Genomic DNA, 20,274 nt, shown 5'->3' with positions numbered 1-20,274 from the left:
GAAGAGCGGAGCTCAGAACCTGGCACTAAGATGGTCCTTAGTCAATGCTGGCCAAGGTGTGTGTATTTTTTAAAATTTTTTGATCCTCACCTGAGAGCATGTTGAGAGAGAAAGATGGAGAGAGAGAGAGAGAGAGAGAGAGAGAGAGAGAGAGAAACAGCTCTATGTGCCTCAACCAGGGATTGAACCCCAACCCAAGTATGTGCCCTGACCGGAATCAAACCAGCAACTTTTTGGCACTCAACCCAATGAGCCATTCAGCTGAGCAAGGTGGACATATTTTTGCCTGCCTTGGGAAGCCTCCCCATCTGGTGCTTGATTACCGTGTTTGGTTCCCCAGATGGTCACGTGGCCTTACCTTGTGACAGTCACAAGGACCCCGCTCTACACTGTAGTTCAGGACCAATCAGTGTTCCCTGGAATTATCACTAGAAGAAAGTGAAATTATTTCACCTATTAGGTTGCTAAAAGAGGAGGGAGCCAGCCGGAGTTGCTGGTGGAGACAGCTGCAGATGCAAGAAAACCAAGCAGAGACAAAGGCCTGAGAGATGGAGAGAGGTGACATTGAGACTCTAGCCTCCAGCTCATACCTTGGCATCTCAGTTACATGAACCAACAAATCCCTTTTTGGTGTAAGTTTGATTTAGATTGTTTACACTTTCAACAAGAAGCCTAGTACAGTTAGTCCAGGCATATTGACCTTTTGGCTCTTTGAGCAGCACCATGGCAGTGAGAAAGAACAAGTGCCTTACAAAAGGCGGCAAGAAGTTTGGAGCCGCCGAAACCGGTTTGGCTCAGTGGATAGAGCGTCGGCCTGCAGACTGAAAGGTCCCAGGTTCGATTCCGGTCAAGGGCATGTACCTGGGTTGCGGGCACATCCCCAGTGGGAGATGTGCAGGAGGCAGCTGATCGATGTTTCTCTCTCATCGATGTTTCTAACTTTCTATCTCCCTTCCTCTCTGTGAAAAATCAATAAAATATATTTTAAAAAAAAAAGTTTGGAGCCAAGAAGAAAATGGCTGCTTGATTTTCTAAGAAAGATTGGTATGATGTGAAACACCAGCTATATTCAATATAAGAAATATTGGAAAAACACTAGTCAGGAGAATTCAAGGAACCAAAATCACATCTGATGGTCTCAAGGTCCATGTTTTTGAAGTGAGCCTAGCTCAGTGGTCGGCAAACTCATAAGTCAACAGAGCCAAATATCAACAGTACAACGATTGAAATTTCTTTTGAGAGCCAAATTTTTTAAAACTTAAATTATATAGGTAGGTACACTGTTATTAACTTAATTAGGGTACTCTAAGGCTTAGGAAGAGCCACACTCAAGGGGCCAAAGAGCCGCAGTTTGCCGACCACTGATCAGCTAGGCCCTAGCTGATCTACAGAATGATGAAGTTGCATTTTAAAAATTCAAGCTAATTACTGAGGATGTGCAGGGCAAAGACTACCTAACTAATTTCCATGGCATGGATCTTACCTGTGACAAAATGTGCTCCATGGTCAAAAATGGCAGACCATGATTGAAGCCCATGTTGATGTCAAGACTACTGATGGTTATTTGCTCCATCTATTCAGTACTGGTTTTACTAAAGAATGCAAAGTCATACTAGGAAGCCTCTTATAAGAGCTCAGCATTAACAGGTCTGCCAAATCCAGAAGATGCTGGAAATCATGACCCGAGAGATGCAGACAGATGACTTGAAAAATGTGGTCAATAAATTGATCCCAGATAGTATTGGAAAAGACAGACAAGCCTTGTCAGTCTATTTGTCCGCTCCATGATGTCTGTTAGAAAAGTCAAAATGCTGAAGAAGCCCAAGTTTGAACTGGTGAAACTCATGAAGATTCATGGTGAAGTGAGCTGATGTATTTGAACCCCAAGTCCAAGAAGCTGTTTAAAATACAGAATCCAGATTTTTTATGATGATGAAATAAAAAATCCTATTTGTGATACTTTTTAATAAAAAGTAGGACTATTGCCCTAGCCGGTTTGGCTCAGTGGATGGAGAGTGGGCCTGCGGACTGAAGGGTCCCAGGTTCAATTCTGGTCCGGGGCATGTGCCTTGGTTGGGGGCACATCCCCAGTGCAGGGTGTGCGGGAGGCAGATGATCAATATTTCAGACTCTCTGTCTTTCTCGCTCTCTGTAAAAAATCAATAAAATATATTTTTCAAAAATTTTTTAAAAAGTATGACTATTATTATTCCTATTCACTTCATACAGTTGAGTGCCTACATGGTAAAGGCCATATGCTTGGGAACAAGAACTCAGGGAAAAGAATGCAGTCCTGACCCTGGCTGGCTTAGCACAGTGGTTAGAGTGTCAGCCTGAGGCCCAGAGAGTCCCGGGTTCGATTCCTGGTCAAGGGCATGTACTTGGATGCAGGTTTGATCCCCGAGCTTCTCTCAGGAGGCAACGAATCTAGGAGTCTCTCTCACATCGATGTTTCTCTCTCTCTCTCACCCCTTCCTTTCCACTCTCTAGGAATCAATGAAAAAATATCCCTGGTTGAGGATTAACAACAAAAAAGGCCCCGCCCATGTGTCTGGGTAGGTGAGTGTCCTCAGGGCACATGCCTGGTGCAGGCCTATCATGATCCTCTCATCATTGATGTTACTCTCTCCTTCTTCCTTCCTTTCTCTGAAATCAATAAAAATATATATATGTTTAAAAGACTCAACAACAACAACAAAGACTCAACCAATGAGTAAGTGGAACAACAAATCAATGTTTCTCTTCCTCCCTCTCTAAAATCAATTCAAAAAAAATGGAGATAATTAGATCATGTGCCTCTGGGGTTGTGTGAATAAATGAGACAATGCCTGCAAGGCACAGAGCCCTGCATACAGTAGGCACCAATCCTGATGATTATAACCCCCAGTACTGATCCTGAGTGAAATAATAACTGGGAAACATGAATGGGAGCTGAGAACACAAAGAAGTTGGAGAGGGAGGGCTGTAGCAATGAGGAGCAGTGGAGTTCAATGTTTCAAAAATGATGAGCCAGAGCATTTGAGGTCTTGCTTCCTGGCAATTGTCATCAGTTTGGCTCAAATAAACTCATAAAAAACAAAACTCTCTCTCAGAAAAAAGAAAAGAATGATGATAATGATATTAAAAATAGTATTTATTAAACGCTGAAACTATGTGCCAGCACTTTGCACACATTAACTCGTTCTCACAACCCTGAGAGGTAAGTACCATCATTATCCCCATTTTACAGGTTAGGAAACTGAAGCAGAGTGGTTTAATTTGTCTCCAGCCGTGGGGATTCAAACCCAGGTCACCTGGCTAAAGCTAAGCCACCACTGCACTTGATTAGCTGTGACCTGGTGCCTGCTATAATTGGGTTATGTACAAAGAACTATGGAAGCTAGCTTACAGCCAATGAGGGCAGGTATCAAAGGAAGGGAGGATGGTATCTGAGCTGGATCTTGGTATCTTGGAGATGATATCTGAACTGGGTTGAAGAATTTGCCAGACTTGTTAGAGGAGGAAGGGCATTCCAAGGAAGGAAAACAGCATGTGCAAAGGCCAAAGCTTGGAAGTGCACCTCCACTGTCCATAGCAGGAATGAGAAATTGCCCAAGGTGGCTGGAGCCCACGCGGAAAAAGGCAGCTGTGGGAAGCAAGGGACAGAGGGAGGGGAAGGAATTTGGATTTGATTCCAGAAGCAATGGGGAGCCTTGAAGTCCTTTCCACCGGGGATGGCCAGGCCAGATCTCATTTTAGCTAGATCATGCTGATGGCCCTCTGTTGAACGCACTGGAGGGGCCCAAAAGCTGGGGGACCAGGCGGAGGCAGGGATCCAGGGTGGAGATGGATGATGAGGTCAGACCCTCCTTCCTGGCTGAGTCCCCACCCTCCCCTGCCATCACCAGTAGACCTAGAAGCGCTCAGAACAGACCAAATGGAACAGGTCAAGCGGGAATAAAGCTGCCTGGGATGAATGGACACCCACTCCCCCACTCTCATCCCGGTGGCCTGCGCCCCAGAAAGAAGGGACAGTGGGGAGTGAAAGTGTCAACGCTCCACCCCGCCCCCAGTCCAGCCTCCAGCCCCGCCTTCACCCGCGGACCGCAGCTCATCCTGACTCAGATAGAAACCCCCGCGGTCTCCCCCTTGCTTCGAGGCAACTAGGCCGCCGAGGTGCCCGCGGCCAGCGCCAGCTGCGGGTGGCCGGCCGCGACCTTGCCCAGCGCGCCCAGCCAGGTGGCCCCTGACACCCGCTCCTCGGTCCTCCCCTCACTCAGGCCACGAGCTTTGCAACGTTTGCTTTTATTCCTTCCAGAAGGGGATCCGAGAAGGGGCCGCGCCACGCTCTCGGACGGGGATGACACCGTGTGGGGGAGAGCACCTACGTCCGAGCGCCGCGCGGTCTCGGCGGAGCGAGGGCCGACCTCTTACTGCACGCCCTCCATCATCTTCAGGAACTCTGCGGGAGGGGGAGGAACAGGCGTCAGGGGTGCCCTCAGGGCAAGGAGCCTGCGCCCGGGTGCAGCGTCAGGCTAAGCCGGGGGCGGGGGGTGCCTTGGAGGGGAAGCGAGGAATTGCACGAAACCCGCCGCGGTCCCTACTCCCGGGGGGAGGAACGCGGACAGGCTCCGCCCCGCCCCAAGGCTGCGCCGCGCTGCTCCCCGCCCCCGACGCTTCCACCCGGCTCGGACCCCGCCCTCACTCCCCCAGGTGCGTGGGCCCCGCCCCCACGCCCTGCAGGGTTCGGGCCCCGCCCCCACGCCCTCACGTGGCTCGTGCCACGCCCCACGCCCACGCATGGCTTTGGCCCCGCCCCCACGCTTCCGCCTGGCTCGGGCCCCGACCCCACGCCCTTCCGTGTCTCGGGCCCCGCCCCCCACGCCCCCGCGGCCCAGACCGTCGAAGTCGATGCGCCCGTCGTTGTTCTTGTCGCCGTCTTTCATCAGAGACTCGATCTCCTCCTCGGTCACGTGCTCCCCAGAGGACTTGAAGATCTCCGCCAGCTCCTCCGCGTCGATGTAGCCGTCGGCGTTCCTGGGGGCGGAGCCGCAGGGCGGGCTCAGAGCCGGCGACGCTCGCCCCGCCCCCGCAGGGCGCCCCCTCCTGGACCCTCACCCCGAAAACCTCCCCGTCCTGTCGCCGGACGAGGCCCCCAGCGCACCTGTCAAAGATGCGGAAGCACTCTGCCAGCTCCTCCTCGCTCTTGCCCTTCGCGTCCTCTTTCATCTGGCGCACCATCATGACCAAGAACTCCTCGAAGTCGATGGTGCCGCTGCCTGCGGGGCGCAGAGGGGCTTGAGCCCGAGTCCCCCGGGGGTGCTCGCCTCGCCCCAGCACCCTGGCGCCCTGCTCAGAGGGCTCCGCGCTCACCGTCCTCGTCCACCTCCTCGATGATGGCGTCCAGCTCCTCTTTGGTGGGCGTTTGGCCCAGCATCCTCATCACGGTGCCCAACTCCTTGACGCTGATGTCCCCGCCGCCATCGGCGTCAAACATGTCAAAGGCGGCCTTGAACTCTGCGAAGGGAAGGGAGGCAGAGGGCTGAAGTGAGCCAGCCTCGCATCTACCACCCTCCCACCCCCGGGGGAACCAAACGCCCCCAGCACACATCACCCCCACAGACAGACAGACGGCCGGACAGCCTGCCCGCCCCCACTCACCAGCGATCATCTCCTCGCTGAGGTAGGACCGGGCCTCAGCCTGCTGGTCCGTCTGCAGGAGACACGGAGTCAGAGGTGCAGTCTTGCCTTAACCCGGCCCCCTCGCCCCCCACCTGTTGGAGCGCCCTCGGCCCTCCAGGAGAACAGCTCCAAACCCGCCACCCCTCCTGCCGCTCCCACAGCCCCAGCCGGTCTGGAGAGCTAGAGAGGGAACAGATTGTGCCCAAGGCTTTCGCACTTGTCAGCCGGAGGTCAGGTCAGCAGCCCCCCAGTCACCGTGGGCAAGTTACCTCATGTCCCCTCGTCCCCTCACCTCTTCTCAAAAGCTTTCCAGGGATGAAATGGAATCAGGGCTGTGAAAGGACCTTATAAAATGGACCCCATTCCAGCAAGATGTTCCCATTTTCCCAGCTCCTAACAGTGCCTAGTACTTGAATAGGTGCTCAGTAAACGTTCTCAAGTCAGTAACGCAGCACCAAGTTACCCAGCACCTACTAAGCGTCAAGCCCATACACCAGGCACTGGGACCACCAAGCAGAGTCAGACACATCAATCCTCCCCTCCGGAAACTTGCAGAGATGGAGATTTTAAGCGTCCTCCATATGATGCAGTCACAGAAGTAAATGCCATTCATGGGGGGCAGAACATGATGGGAGCCTTGTGGGGGTGAAAATAATATTTGGGGGGCGGTTCTGATCACATCTAGACAAGGCATTATGTAGGGGCTTTGGGCTGCAGCTGGTGGTGGTGAAGGGCAGAAGGAACCACGTTCTACACCTCAATGGGTGCTGGCCCTCCTCCTTGCCACCCACCCTCCTTCCCTCCTTGCCCATGCCATAATTTTAGTCTGGCCAGGGCAACAGCAGCTGGCCTCCAGCGTTTAGTTACTCCTTGAAGTGCAGTGGGGAGAGGGATCTCAGAGGAAGGTGATGGCTCCAAGTCAGAACCCCTCTCTGGGAGGCTGAGGTCTCCCTAACTCTGGTCTGACCTCTCTGCCCCTCCTCATCAATTTGGAGTTCTTGGGCTCCTGCACCTGAGTTGGCTCAAGGCCCTGCAGGGCTCCCATCTCCAGAGGAGCCTCTGTCTCACTGGCCATGGGAGAGCTTGGCCAGGCTTCCAGCAAGTCCTGGCCACCAGTTTCCAGGGTGACTCACTCTGGCCCTGGGGGTCTCCATCTCTACCGAGCTAAGGTAGACACCAGCTGAGACACATACACCCCTCACAGTCCTGTGGCCAGCATTGCTGGAAGTCTCAGAAGGTCTGCAGGGAATTGGTAAGCCTTAAGGATCAATGCCTACCACATCCCAGCCCTGCCCTTTTGAGAGAAGTCCAAGGCTTTCTTCCCAGGCTTCCTCCTGGGTTTTAGGAACCATCATGTTCCATCTTCAAAGGTCCAAGTTACTGCCCCACAGAGCACCCAGATCTGGCCTGAACGAGGCCCAGAAATGCTCCAGCAAACAAAGGGATGAGGTCCCTTCTTGTCCTTACCATGGTTGCTATTCACAGGGACTCCTCTGCTGCAGGCCACTGCCTCTGCACTCCACCACCCAAAGATGTTCTGGCCTATTCCAGCCCCTGGGATTTATAGGGGCACCCTGTCCTCCCACCTCCTTGCTCCCCAGGAATGGATGCCCTAGCCAATCAGATCCTGGGGTCAGAGAGCTCCCCCTCCTTCCAGTATCCTAGCCCATTACCTAATTTAGCCAAGGGCCCTTGCAGAGAAATTGAAGCCTCAGAGCAGGTGCCAGGCCTTGACATCCTAGATTCCTGTGAGGGGATCCCGCCCTGCTCCACTGCCTTAGCTACCTCCCTTCAAGAAATACTCTTGCTCCAAGATGGGTAAGGACAATCAGAGTAGAAAAAAGTGAGGGTACACGTAGGATGGGGCAAGCACCAGCCTTGAAGTCCAAAACCCAGTGCTGCCCTGAGCTTCAGTTTCCTTATCTGTGAGGTGGGGCTCGTCATAACCTCCCTCAGAGAGACTGTGGCATATGAGAGCCTGGGTATAAATCACCTAGCTTGTGCCAGTTACATAGGATCGGTGCTTGGCAAGTGGAATGTCTTGTCTTTGAACCATGGTAAGGGGCAGAGGGCAGGAGGAGGGGGAAATGACAGTTATTGAACCTCTCCGACATCCCACAGGCTGTGCTAAGCATTTTAACCACATGATCTCATCTAGCACTCACCCTCTGAGGTGGCAACTATTATTGGGGAGCTTTGTAAATCATAAAGGACTAGAGTCATGATGGTGATTTTTTTTTAAATACATTTTATTGATTTTTTACAGAGAGGAAGGGAGAGGGACAGAGAGCTAGAAACATCAATGAGAGAGAAACGTCCATCAGCTGCCTCCTACACATGTCCCACCGGGTATGTGCCCCAAACAAGGCACATGCCCTTGACCGGAATCGAACCCGGGACCCCTCAGTCCGCAGGCCAATGCTCTATCCACTGAGCCAAACCTGTTTGGCTGATGATTCTTATTAATCTTGACTGAGGGGAAGTTGGGACACAGTCCTGGACAGACCCATCCGGAAGGAGAAATGTCTGTAGGGGTCCGGGACACATGGTGTGCACTTGGAGGAGAAATCAACATTGAAAGCAGATTCTTCTCTCAAGTTTACCTTCTTTTTAAAAATATATTTTATTGATTTTTACAGAGAGGAAGGGAAAAAGAGAGCTGGAAACATCAATGAGAGAGGAACATCAATCAACTCCCTCCTGCACACCCCCTCCATGGGATCCAGCCTGAAACCAAGGTACATGCCCATGACCAGAATCAAACCCAGGACCCTTCAGTCCACAGGCTGACACTCTGTCCACTGAGCCAAACCAGTTAGGGCTCGAGTTTACCTTCTGCAGGGAAAGGATTTTTGGGACTGACATTCTTGGGGAGGAAGGGGACCAGGGGAAGTTTCTCTAAGTAGATGATGGGGTAGGTGGCCCCTTGCCAGAGCTCAGTGAAGAAGTCTGGAGAGGGAAGGGGTGGGTAGGTCAGGTTAAGTCCCAAGGGAGTCCTGCCTGAGAATCCACAGGGTCCAGGCTGGGTGTTGGGGGGTAGGCAGTGCTCATGGTGAATGGCTAAGTCAACAGAAAGAGCAGTGAGACAACCGAGTGCTGATTCTGGGGCCAGTGAAAGGGGGCTGGATACCAAGGAAGGCAGATGGACAGTGGCAACTGGGCTGCCCTCTTCCCCTATATATAGACATTCCTAATGAAAGCTCAGCGGAGCCAGGCCAGGCTAAATAAGGCCTCCCCAGCCAGGCAGGGGGCCAAGGTGCAGCAACAACTAGGGGATTCCAATGTGGACACAACCAGTAGAACCAGTTGATCCCTTTGGAACAGAGTGTGTGGAACTCTCGGCAATCATTTGTTCATTAATCTGCTCTTTCATTTATTCAGGGAAATAGGTAAGGTCCAAACTCAGTGCAGCCAAGCAAGGTCCTACTTACCCCTGGTCAGACTCAAGCACAGCTCCAAGCATCACCCTTCATGCCTCCAGGCCTTTACACATGCTGGTTTTTTTCTTCCAGGACTTCCCATCTTCCCTTTCTTCATCTACCTACTTCCCTATCATCTTTCTCAGTTTTAACATCACTTTCTCCAGGATCACTTCTCCCCTACACCCAGGCCAGGGGGGTCTCCTCGGTCATAGCACTGAGCATGCCACATAATCAGGACCTGCTCTAAGTTCCTCCAGAGACAGTGTCCTGTTCACCATTGCATTCCCCAGCACCCAGCACTCGTTCAATAAAATATTGTAAGGATAACTGAACTGAATGGCATCTGGTTCAATATAAGGAGGAAGTTCTTAAGAGTCATGGTTGAGCCCTAACTGGTTTGGCTCAGTGGATAGAGCGTCGGCCTGCGGACTGAAGGGTCCCAGGTTCGATTCCAGTCAAGGGCATGTTCCTTGGTTGTGGGCACATCCCCAGTAGGAGGTGTGCAGGAGGCAGCTGATCCATGTTTCTCTCTCATCGATGTTTCTAACTCTCTATCCTTCTTCCTTTCTCTCTGTAAAAAAATCAATAAAATATATATTAAAAAAAAAAAAGATTGCCTACAAACACAAACAACTTTAAAAAAAATAAAGAGTCATGGTTGAACAATAACAGGAACGGGCAACCTCAGGAGGTAATGAGCTTCCTGTTACTGAATATATGCAAGCAGGATTTGATGACCTTGCTCAGAGACGGTAGGAAGACACTCATACAGAATCTAAGAATAGTGGAGAATACAGGACATCCTGAGATCTCCTAGTTCTAGCCCTGTGTGTATGACCCAGGGTAAGCCCCTTCCGTTCACCCATCTGGAAAATGAAAGTGCTAGTCCAGATTTCTGAGTGACCTTCCCAACAACCCATAGTTTTTGCTTTGTATCCAGACTTAGGAGGCAAATGCCAAAGTACAAGTTAAGATTCAGCCAACATTTGGCGAATGCAGGAGTGCTGAATGAATGAATGAACTGTGCTTTTTTGCCCCAGCACCCTGCTGGTAAGCTGGATGAAGACTACTTAGGCTTTGAAATTACACAGACTTGGCCTGCTCCCCTGTTTTCTAGCTGTGGACTTGGGGAAAGTCAATTTGCCTCAGTCTCTTTATCTTTTTTAAAAAAATATATATATTTATTGATTTCAGAGCTGAAGGGGGAGAGAGAGAGAGAAACATTAATGATGAGAATCATTAATTGGCTTCCTCCTGCATGCCACACACAGGGATGGAACCTGCAACCTGGGCATGTGCCCTGACCACGGAATCAAATCTCCTGGTTCACAGGTTAACACTCAACCACTGAGCCACACAGGCTGGGCATCTTCATCTTGACAATGAAACAGTATTGTCCAGTAACAAACAACCCCCTCCTCAAGATGTTGTGAGGTGGTGTGACCTCCTGTAATGTGCCTAGAACAGGATGTATGACACAATGGAACCTCAAGAAATGGGAGCCCTGCCCCTTCTGCACGCGGGAAGGGCAGGGAGTGTGTTTTCCACCAAATCTGTTTCCCCGGACTCTCTCTCCTGTGCCATCCAAAATGCATAGGGACTACTGCCTGGCTTTATTTGTTCCCTAGTATAACTAGCAATATCTGCCCTTTTAGGCCCTGGTAGGGACTGACATCTGGGCCTTCTGACAGGCAGCAACAATAAATTCTCAGCCTGCTGCTGTCCTCTGAATAAAAGATAAAACAGCCCTAACCGGTTTGGCTCAGTAGATAGAGCGTCTGGGCCTACAGACTGAAGGATCCCAGGTTCGATTCCAGTCGGGGGCATGTGCCTTGGTTGCAGGCACATCCCCAGTGCGGGATGTGCGGGAGGCAGCTGATCGATGTTTCTCTCTCATCGATGTTTCTGACTCTCTGTCTCTCTCCCTTCCTCTCTGTAAAAAATCAATAAAATATATTTTTAAAAAATTTTTTAAAAAGTATGACTATTATTATTCCTATTCACTTTATACAGTTGAGTAACTACATGTTAAAGGCTATATGCTTGGGAATAAGAACACAGGGAAAAGAATGCAGTCCTGACCCTGGCTGGCTTAGCACAGTGGTTAGAGTGTCAGCCTGAGGCCCAAAGGGTCGAGGGTTCGATTCCTCGTCAAGGGCATGTACTTGGATTGCAGGTTTGATCCCCAAGCTTCTCTCGGGAGGCAACGAATCTAGGAGTCTCTCTCACATCGATGTTTCTCTCTCTCTCACCCCTTCCTTTCCACTCTCTAGGAATCAATGAAAAAATATCCCTGGTTGAGGATTAACAACAAAAAAGGCCCCGCCCATGTGTCTGGGTAGGTGAGTGTCCTCAGGGCACATGCCTGGTGCAGGCTGATCAATGATCCTCTCATCACTGATGTTTCTCTCTCCTTCTTCCTTCCTTTCTCTGAAATCAATAAAAATATATATATGTTTAAAAGACTCAACAACAACAATACTCAACCAATGAACACATAAATAAGTTGAACAACAAATCAATGTTTCTCTTCCTCCCTCTCTAAAATCAATTCAAAAAAATGGAGATAATTAGATCATGTGCCTCTGGGGTTGTGTGGATAAATGAGACAATGCCTGCAAGGCACAGAGCCCTGCATACAGTAGGCACCAATCCTGATGATTATAACCCCCAGTACTGATCCTGAGTGAAATAATAACTGGGAAACATGAATGGGAGCTGAGAACACAAAGAAGTTGGAGAGGGAGGGCTGTAGCAATGAGGAGCAGTAGAGTTCAGTGTTTCAAAAATGATGAGCCAGAGCATTTGAGGTCTTGCTTCCTGGCAATTGTCATCAGTTTGGCTCAAATAAACTCATAAAAAACAAAACTCTCTCTCAGAAAAAAGAAAAGAATGATGATAATGATATTAAAAATAGTATTTATTAAACGCTGAAACTATGTGCCAGCACTTTGCACACATTAACTCGTTCTCACAACCCTGAGAGGTAAGTACCATCATTATCCCCATTTTACAGGTTAGGAAACTGAAGCAGAGTGGTTTAATTTGTCTCCAGCCGTGGGGATTCAAACGCAGGTCACCTGGCTAAAGCTAAGCCACCACTGCACTTGATTAGCTGTGACCTGGTGCCTGCTGTAATTGGGTTGTGTACAAAGAACTATGGAAGCTAGCTTACAGCCAATGAGGGCAGGTATCAAAGGAAGGGAGGATGGTATCTGAGCTGAATCTTGGTATCTTGGAGATGATATGTGAACTGGGTTGAAGAATTTGCCAGACTTATTAGAGGAGGAAGGGCATTCCAAAGAAGGAAAACAGCATGTGCAAAGGCCAAAACTTGGAAGTGCACCTCCACTGTCCATAGCAGGAATGGGAAATGGCACAGGGTGGCTGGAGCCCACGCGGAAAAAGGCAGCTGTGGGAAGCAAGGGACAGAGGGAGGGGAAGGAATTTGGATTTGATTCCAGAAGCAATGGGGAGCCTTGAAGTCCTTTCCACCGGGGAGTGGCCAGGCCAGATCTCATTTTAGCTAGATCATGCTGATGGCCCTCTGTTGAACGCACTGGAGGGGCCCGAAAGCTGGGGGACCAGGCGGAGGCAGGGATCCAGGGTGGAGATGGATGATGAGGTCAGACCCTCCCCTGCCATCACCAGTAGACCTAGAAGCGCTCAGAACAGACCAAATGGAACAGGTCAAGCGGGAATAAAGCTGCCTGGGATGAATGGACACCCACTCCCCCACTCTCATCCCGGTGGCCTGCGCCCCAGAAAGAAGGGACAGTGGGGAGTGAAAGTGTCAACACTCCACCCCGCCCCCAGTCCAGCCTCCAGCCCCGCCCTCACCCGCGGACCACAGCACATCCTGACTCAGATAGAAACCCCCGCGGTCTCCCCCTTGCGCAGAGGCAACAAGGCCGCCGAGGTGCCCACGCCCAGCGCCAGCTGCGGGTGGCCGGCCGCGACCTTGCCCAGCGCGCCGGGCCAGGTGGCCCCTGACACCCGCTCCTCGGTCCCTCCCCTCACTCAGGCCACGCGCTTTGCAACGTTTGCTTTTATTCCTTCCAGAAGGGGATCCGAGAAGGGGCCGCGCCACGCTCTCGGACGGGGATGACACCGTGTGGGGGAGGGCCTACGTCCGAGCGCCGCGCGGTCTCGGCAGAGCGAGGGCCGACCTCTTACTGCACGCCCTCCATCATCTTCAGGAACTCTGCGGGAGGGGGAGGAACAGGCGTCAGGGGTGCCCTCAGGGCAAGGAGCCTGCGCCGGGGTGCAGCGTCAGGCTAAGCCGGGGGCGGGGGGTGCCTTGGAGGGGAAGCGAGGAATTGCACGAAACCCGCCGCGGTCCCTACCCACAGCGGGTGGAACGCGGACAGGCTCCGCCCCGCCCCAAGCCTGCGCCGCGCCCCGCCCCCAACGTTCCCGCGCGACTCGGGTCCCGCCCTCTACGCCCCCACGTGGCTCGGGCCCCGCCCCCAAGCTCCGGCTTGGCTCGCGCCCCGCCCTAACCCACCCACGTGGCTCTGGCCCCGCCTTAACCCACCCACGTGTCTCGGGCCCCGCCCCCCACGCCCCCGCGGCCCAGACCGTCGAAGTCGATGCGGCCGTCGTTGTTCTTGTCGCCGTCTTTCATCAGGGACTCGATCTCCTCCTCGGTCACGTGCTCCCCAGAGGACTTGAAGATCTCCGCCAGCTCCTCCGCGTCGATGTAGCCGTCGGCGTTCCTGGGGGCGGAGCCGCAGGGCGGGCTCAGAGCCGGCGGCGCTCGCCCCGCCCCCGCAGGGCGCCCCCTCCCGACCCTCACCCCGAAAACCTCCGTGTCCTGTTGCCGGACGAGGCCCCCAGCGCACCTGTCAAAGATGCGGAAGCACTCTGCCAGCTCCTCCTCGCTCTTGCCCTTCGCGTCCTCTTTCATCTGGCGCACCATCATGACCAAGAACTCCTCGAAGTCGATGGTGCCGCTGCCTGCGGGGCGCAGGGGCGCGTGAGCCCGAGTCCCCCGGGGGTGCTCGCCTCGCCCCAGCACCCTGGCGCCCTGCTCAGAGGGCTCCGCGCTCACCGTCCTCGTCCACCTCCTCGATGATGGCGTCCAGCTCCTCTTTGGTGGGCGTTTGGCCCAGTATCTTCATCACGGTGCCCAACTCCTTGACGCTGATGTCCCCGCCGCCATCGGCGTCAAACATGTCAAAGGCGGCCTTGAACTCTGCGAAGGGAAGGGAGGCAGAGGGCTGAAGTGAGCCAGCCTCGCATCTACCACCCTCCCACCCCCGGGGGAACCCAACGCCCCCAGCACACATCACCCCCACAGACAGACAGACGGCCCGCCCCCACTCACCAGCGATCATCTCCTCGCTGAGGTAGGACCGGGCCTCAGCCTGCTGGTCCGTCTGCAGGAGACACGGAGTCAGAGGTGCAGTCTTGCCTTAACCCGGCCCCCTCGCCCCCCACCTGTTGGAGCGCCCTCGGCCCTCCAGGAGAACAGCTCCAAACCCGCCACCCCTCCTGCCGCTCCCACAGCCCCAGCCGGTCTGGAGAGCTAGAGAGGGAACAGATTGTGCCCAAGGCTTTCGCACTTGTCAGCCGGAGGTCAGGTCAGCAGCCCCCCAGTCACCGTGGGCAAGTTACCTCATGTCCCCTCGTCCCCTCACCTCTTCTCAAAAGCTTTCCAGGGATGAAATGGAATCAGGGCTGTGAAAGGACCTTATAAAATGGACCCCATTCCAGCAAGATGTTCCCATTTTCCCAGCTCCTAACAGTGCCTAGTACTTGAATAGGTGCTCAGTAAACGTTCTCAAGTCAGTAACGCAGCACCAAGTTACCCAGCACCTACTAAGCGTCAAGCCCATACACCAGGCACTGGGACCACCAAGCAGAGTCAGACACATCAATCCTCCCCTCTGGGAACTTGCAGAGATGCAGAGCTTTTTAAAATACATTTTTATTGCCCTAACGCCGGTTTGGCTCAATGGATAGAGCGTCGGCCTTCGGACTCAGAGATCCCAGGTTTGATTCCAGTCAAGGGCATGTACCTTGGTTGTGGGCACATACCCAGTGGGGAGTGTGCAGGAGGCAGCTGATCGATGCTTCTCTCTCATTGATGTTTATAACTCTCTATCCCTCTCCCTTCCTCTCTGTAAAAAATCATTAAAATATATTTAAATATATATATATTTTTTTATTGATTTCAGAGAGGAAGGGAGAGGGAGAGAGCGATAGAAACATCAATGTTGAGAGAGAATCATTGATTGGCTGCCTCCTGCACGCCCAACACTGGGGATCCTGCCTGCAACCCAGGCATGTGCCCTTGACTGGAATCGAACCTGGGACTCTTCAGTCTGCAGGCCGAGGCTCTATCCACCAAGCCGTACCAGCTAGGGCCAGAGACGGAGATTTTAAGTGTCCTTCATATGGTGCAGTCACAGAAGTAAATGCCATTCATGGGGGGCAGAACGTGATGGGGGCCTTGTGGGGGTAAAAATAATATTTGGGGGGGTTCTGATCACATCTAAGCCAAGGCATTTGGGTAGGGGCTTTGGGCTGCAGCTGGTGGTGAAGGGCAGAAGCATCCATGTTCTTCAGCTCGATGGGTGCTGGACCTCCTCCTTGCCACCCATCCTCCTTCCCTCCTTGCCCATGCCAGGAGGACAGGCTAATTTTAGTCTCGCTGGACAACAACAGCTGGTCTCAAGCGTTTAGTTACTCCTTGAAGTGCAGTGGGGAGAGGGATCTCAGAGGAAGGTGATGGCTCCAAGTCAGAACCCCTCTCTGGGAGGCTGAGGTCTCCCTAACTCTGGTCTTACCTCTCTGCCCCTCTTCATCAATTTGGAGTTCTTGGGTCCCTGCACCTGAGCTGGCTCAAGGCCCCGCAGGGCTCCCATCTCCAGAGGAGCTTCTGTCTCACTGACCATGGGAGAGCTTGGCCAGGCTTCCAGCAAGTCCTGGCCACCAATTTCTAGGGTGACTCACTCTGGCCCTGGGGGTCTCCATCTCTACCGAGCTAAGGTAGACACCAGCTGAGACACATACACCCCTCACAGTTCTGTGGCCAGCATTGCTGGAAGTCTCAGAAGGTCTGCAGGTAATTGGCAAGCCTTAAGGATCAATGCCTACCACATCCCAGCCCTGCCCTTTTGAGAGAAGTCCAAGGCTTTCTTCCCAGGCTTCCTCCTGGGTTTTAGGAACCATCATGTTCCATCTTCAAAGGTCCAAGTTACTGCCCCACAGAGCACCCAGATCTGGCCTGAACGAGGCCCAGAAATGCTCCAGCAAACAAAGGGATGAGGTCCCTTCTTGTCCTTACCATGGTTGCTATTCACAGGGACTCCTCTGCTGCAGGCCACTGCCTCTGCACTCCACCACCCAAAGATGTTCTGGCCTGCTCCAGCCCCTGGGATTTGTAGGGGCACCCTGTCCTCCCACCTCTTTGCTCCCCAGGACTGGATGCCCTAGCCAATCAGATCCTGGGGTCAGAGAGCTCCCCCTCCTTCCAGTGTCCTAGCCCATTACCTAATTTAGCCAAGGGCCCTTGCAGAGAAATTGAAGCCTCAGAGCAGGTGGCAGGCCTTGACGTTCTAGATTCTTGTGAGGAGAACCCGCCCTGCTCCACTGCCTTAGCGACCTTCCTTCTAAAAATACACTTGCTCCAAGATGGGTAAGGACAATCAGAGTAGAGAAAAGTGAGGGTACACGTAGGATGGGGCAAGCACCAGCCTTGAAGTCCAAAACCCAGTGCTGCCCTGAGCTTCAGTTTCCTTATCTGTGAGGTGGGGCTCGTCATAACCTCCCTCAGAGAGACTGTGGCATATGAGAGCCTGGGTATAAATCACCTAGCTTGTGCCAGTTACATAGGATCGGTGCTTGGCAAGTGGAATGTCTTGTCTTTGAACCATGGTAAGGGGCAGAGGGCAGGAGGAGGGGGAAATGACAGTTATTGAACCTCTCCGACATCCCACAGGCTGTGCTAAGCATTTTAACCAAATGATCTCATCTAGCACTCACCCTCTGAGGTGGCAACTATTATTGGGGAGCTTTGTAAATCATAAAGCACTAGAGTCATGTTGGTGATTCTTATTAATCTTGACTGAGGGGAAGTTGGGACAGACAGTCCTGGACAGACGCATCCGGAAGGAGAAATGTATGTAGGGGTCCAGGAAGCAGGGTGTGCACTTGGAGGAGAAATCAACATTGAAAGCAGATTCTTCTCTCAAGTTTACCTTCTTTTTAAAAATATATTTTATTGATTTTTACAGAGAAGAAGGGGGAGGGGTAGAGAGCTGGAAACATACATCAACTGCCTCCTGCACACCCCCTCCATGGGATCCAGCCTGAAACCAAGGTACATGCCCATGACCAGAATCAAACCCAGGACCCTTCAGTCCACAGGCTGACACTCTATCCACTGAGCCAAACCAGTTAGGGCTCGAGTTTACCTTCTGCAGGGAAAGGATTTTTGGGACTGACATTCTTGGGGAGGAGGGGGACCAGGGGAAGTTTCTCTAAGTAGATGATGGGGTAGGTGGCCCCTTGCCAGAGCTCAGTGAAGAAGTCTGGAGAGGGAAGGGGTGGGTAGGTCAGGTTAAGTCCCAAGGGAGTCCTGCCTGAGAATCCACAGGGTCCAGGCTGGGTGTTGGGGGGTAGGCAGTGCTCATGGTGAATGGCTAAGTCAACAGAAAGAGCAGTGAGACAACCGAGTGCTGATTCTGGGGCCAGTGAAAGGGGGCTGGATACCAAGGAAGGCAGATGGACAGTGGCAACTGGGCTGCCCTCTTCCCCTATATATAGACATTCCTAATGAAAGCTCAGCGGAGCCAGGCCAGGCTAAATAAGGCCTCCCCAGCCAGGCAGGGGGCCAAGGTGCAGCAACAACTAGGGGATTCCAATGTGGACACAACCAGTAGAACCAGTTGATCCCTTTGGAACAGAGTGTGTGGAACTCTCGGCAATCATTTGTTCATTAATCTGCTCTTTCATTTATTCAGGGAAATAGGTAAGGTCCAAACTCAGTGCAGCCAAGCAAGGTCCTACTTACCCCTGGTCAGACTCAAGCACAGCTCCAAGCATCACCCTTCATGCCTCCAGGCCTTTACACATGCTGGTTTTTTTCTTCCAGGACTTCCCATCTTCCCTTTCTTCATCTACCTACTTCCCTATCATCTTTCTCAGTTTTAACATCACTTTCTCCAGGATCACTTCTCCCCTACACCCAGGCCAGGGGGGTCTCCTCGGTCATAGCACTGAGCATGCCACATAATCAGGACCTGCTCTAAGTTCCTCCAGAGACAGTGTCCTGTTCACCATTGCATTCCCCAGCACCCAGCACTCGTTCAATAAAATATTGTAAGGATAACTGAACTGAATGGCATCTGGTTCAATATAAGGAGGAAGTTCTTAAGAGTCATGGTTGAGCAACAACAGGAACGGGCAACCTCAGGAGGTAATGAGCTTCCTGTTACTGAATATATGCAAGCAGGATTTGATGACCTTCTCTCAGAGACGGTAGGAAGACACTCATACAGATTCTAAGAATAGTGGAGAATACAGGACATCCTGAGATCTCCTTGTTCTAGCCCTGTGTGTATGACCCAGGGTAAGCCCCTTCCGTTCACCCATCTGGAAAATGAAAGTGCTAGTCCAGATTTCTGAGTGACCTTCCCAACACCCCATGGTTTTTGCTTTGTATCCAGACTTAGAATGCATATGCCAAAGTACAAGTTAAGTTTTAGCCAACATTTGGCGAATGCAGGAGTGCTGAATGAATGAATGAACTGTGCTTTTTTGCCCCAGCACCCTGCTGGTAAGCTGGATGAAGACTACTTAGGCTTTGAAATTACACAGACTTGGCCTGCTCCCCTGTTTTCTAGCTGTGGACTTGGGGAAAGTCAATTTGCCTCAGTCTTTCATCTTTTTAAAAATATATATTTATTGATTTCAGAACTGAAGTGGGAGAGAGAGAGAGAGAGAGAGAGGGAGAGAGAAACATTAATGATGAGAATCATTGATTGGCTTCCTCCTGCATGCCACACACAGGGATGGAACCCGCAACCTGGGCATGTGCCCTAACCACGGAATCAAATCTCCTGGTTAACATGGTTAATGCTCAACCACTGAGCCACACAGGCTGGGCATCTTCATCTTGACAATGAAACAGTATTGTCCAGTAACAAACAACCCCCTCCCCAAGATGTTGTGAGGTGGTGTGACCTCCTGTAATGTGCCTAGAACAGGATGTATGACACAATGGAACCTCAAGAAATGGGAGCCCTGCCCCTTCTGCATGCGGGAAGGGCAGGGAGTGTGTTTTCCACCAAATCTGTTTCCCCGGACTCTCTCTCCTGTGCCATTCAAAATGCATAGGGACTACTGCCTGGCTTTATTTGTTCCCTAGTATAACTAGCAATATCTGCCCTTTTAGGCCCTGGTAGGGACTGACATCTGGGCCTTCTGACAGGCAGCAACAATAAATTCTCAGCCTGCTGCTGTCTTCTGGATAAAAGATAAAACAGCCCTAACCGGTTTGGCTCAGTAGATAGAGCGTCTGGGCCTACAGACTGAAGGGTCCCAGGTTAGATTCAGGTCAAGGGCATGTACCTTGGTTGCTGGCACATCCCTAGTGAGGGCTGTGCAGGAGGCAGCTGATCGATGTTTCTCTCTATCCTCCCGTCCTCTCTGTAAAAAAATCAATAAGATATATATTTTTTAAAAAGATAAAACAGCCCTCCAGCGGAATTGCTGACATTACCCTGCCAGCTTCATGGGAAAAGAACAGGATTCGGAACTCAGGAGGCCTGCGCTGCAGAGCCCCGCACTCCAACCTCTTGGCAAGCTGTGTGGCTGGGCAACGGTCTTTGGGTTTGTTTCCCCGTTTGCCTACTTCTATGTGTGAGGCTCGCGTGAGATTGTAAAAGTCTGTGAATGACGCAGAAATGAAATCATGTAACTGATCATTTCCAAGTCCCTGCTCTGTGCCAGGCACCGGACTAGGGAGGGTCCATACAAGAGCTGCAAAGTCAGCACTGGAGTTCATGTCCCTGTTTTACGTAGGAGGAAACCTAGGCTCAGCAAGGTCAGATTCCAGCCCAGACCACGTGTCTGCTCCTGGCCTCAGTTATCTCACCGGAGAGATGGGCTTCCACCGTCCAATGCCTTAGGAGAGTGAGAGCGCTGGTTGGGAACTGGGGGTGGACTGGGACCGGCCTGG

At 52.1% G+C, this 20,274-nt stretch overlaps 2 protein-coding genes and 1 pseudogene across 4 annotated transcripts; 1 reads left to right on the top strand and 2 right to left on the bottom strand.

The window, feature by feature from the left end:
* The first annotated feature begins 723 nt into the window (after nt 1-723).
* LOC308522955 (small ribosomal subunit protein eS1-like) lies at nt 724-1,871 on the top strand (annotated as a pseudogene). The gene is made up of 3 exons: nt 724-797; nt 1,027-1,158; nt 1,374-1,871. The product of its transcript is annotated as a small ribosomal subunit protein eS1-like (transcript).
* Nucleotides 1,872-4,271: 2,400 nt separating this feature from the next.
* On the bottom strand, nt 4,272-7,197 carry TNNC2 (troponin C2, fast skeletal type). Its single transcript, XM_081096460.1, has 6 exons — nt 7,129-7,197; nt 5,641-5,692; nt 5,353-5,496; nt 5,144-5,258; nt 4,880-5,016; nt 4,272-4,441 (listed from the first exon to the last, which is right to left on the bottom strand). The coding sequence occupies exons 1-6, from the start codon at nt 7,129-7,131 to the stop codon at nt 4,410-4,412; spliced, it is 483 nt and encodes a 160-aa protein (XP_080952586.1). The 5' UTR covers nt 7,132-7,197; the 3' UTR covers nt 4,272-4,409.
* A 4,780-nt stretch (nt 7,198-11,977) lies between these two features.
* On the bottom strand, nt 11,978-18,757 carry LOC308523888 (troponin C, skeletal muscle-like). Of its 2 annotated transcripts, none has more exons than XM_081097968.1 (6): nt 18,106-18,757; nt 14,413-14,464; nt 14,137-14,280; nt 13,928-14,042; nt 13,665-13,801; nt 11,978-13,287 (listed from the first exon to the last, which is right to left on the bottom strand). In XM_081097968.1, the coding sequence occupies exons 2-6, from the start codon at nt 14,420-14,422 to the stop codon at nt 13,256-13,258; spliced, it is 438 nt and encodes a 145-aa protein (XP_080954094.1). In that variant the 5' UTR covers nt 14,423-14,464; nt 18,106-18,757; the 3' UTR covers nt 11,978-13,255. The 2 variants fall into 2 exon arrangements, with proteins under 2 accessions (XP_080954094.1, XP_080954093.1); XM_081097967.1 differs by lacking the exon at nt 18,106-18,757 and adding an exon at nt 16,378-16,507 and having other exon boundaries at nt 11,984-13,287.
* Between the last annotated feature and the right edge of the window lie 1,517 nt (nt 18,758-20,274).

Source organism: Myotis nattereri (genome assembly GCF_964212035.1).
Source record: "Myotis nattereri genome assembly, chromosome: 8".
NCBI classification, from domain to species: Eukaryota; Metazoa; Chordata; class Mammalia; order Chiroptera; family Vespertilionidae; genus Myotis; species Myotis nattereri.
The sequence above is the reverse complement of the archived record's forward strand: the minus strand, read 5'-3'. Positions and strand labels throughout refer to the sequence as shown.

Bases quoted from the DNA above. Each gene is read 5' to 3' on its own strand.
- TNNC2 (XM_081096460.1), bottom strand. The intron at 5,497-5,640 runs GTGAGTGGGGGC...TTCCCTTCGCAG, and splicing joins CAGCGAGGAGATGATCGCTG to AGTTCAAGGCCGCCTTTGAC. The intron at 5,259-5,352 runs GTGAGCGCGGAG...TGCGCCCCGCAG, and splicing joins CGAGGAGGTGGACGAGGACG to GCAGCGGCACCATCGACTTC.
- LOC308523888 (XM_081097967.1), bottom strand. The intron at 14,281-14,412 runs GTGAGTGGGGGC...TTCCCTTCGCAG, and splicing joins CAGCGAGGAGATGATCGCTG to AGTTCAAGGCCGCCTTTGAC. The intron at 14,043-14,136 runs GTGAGCGCGGAG...TGCGCCCCGCAG, and splicing joins CGAGGAGGTGGACGAGGACG to GCAGCGGCACCATCGACTTC.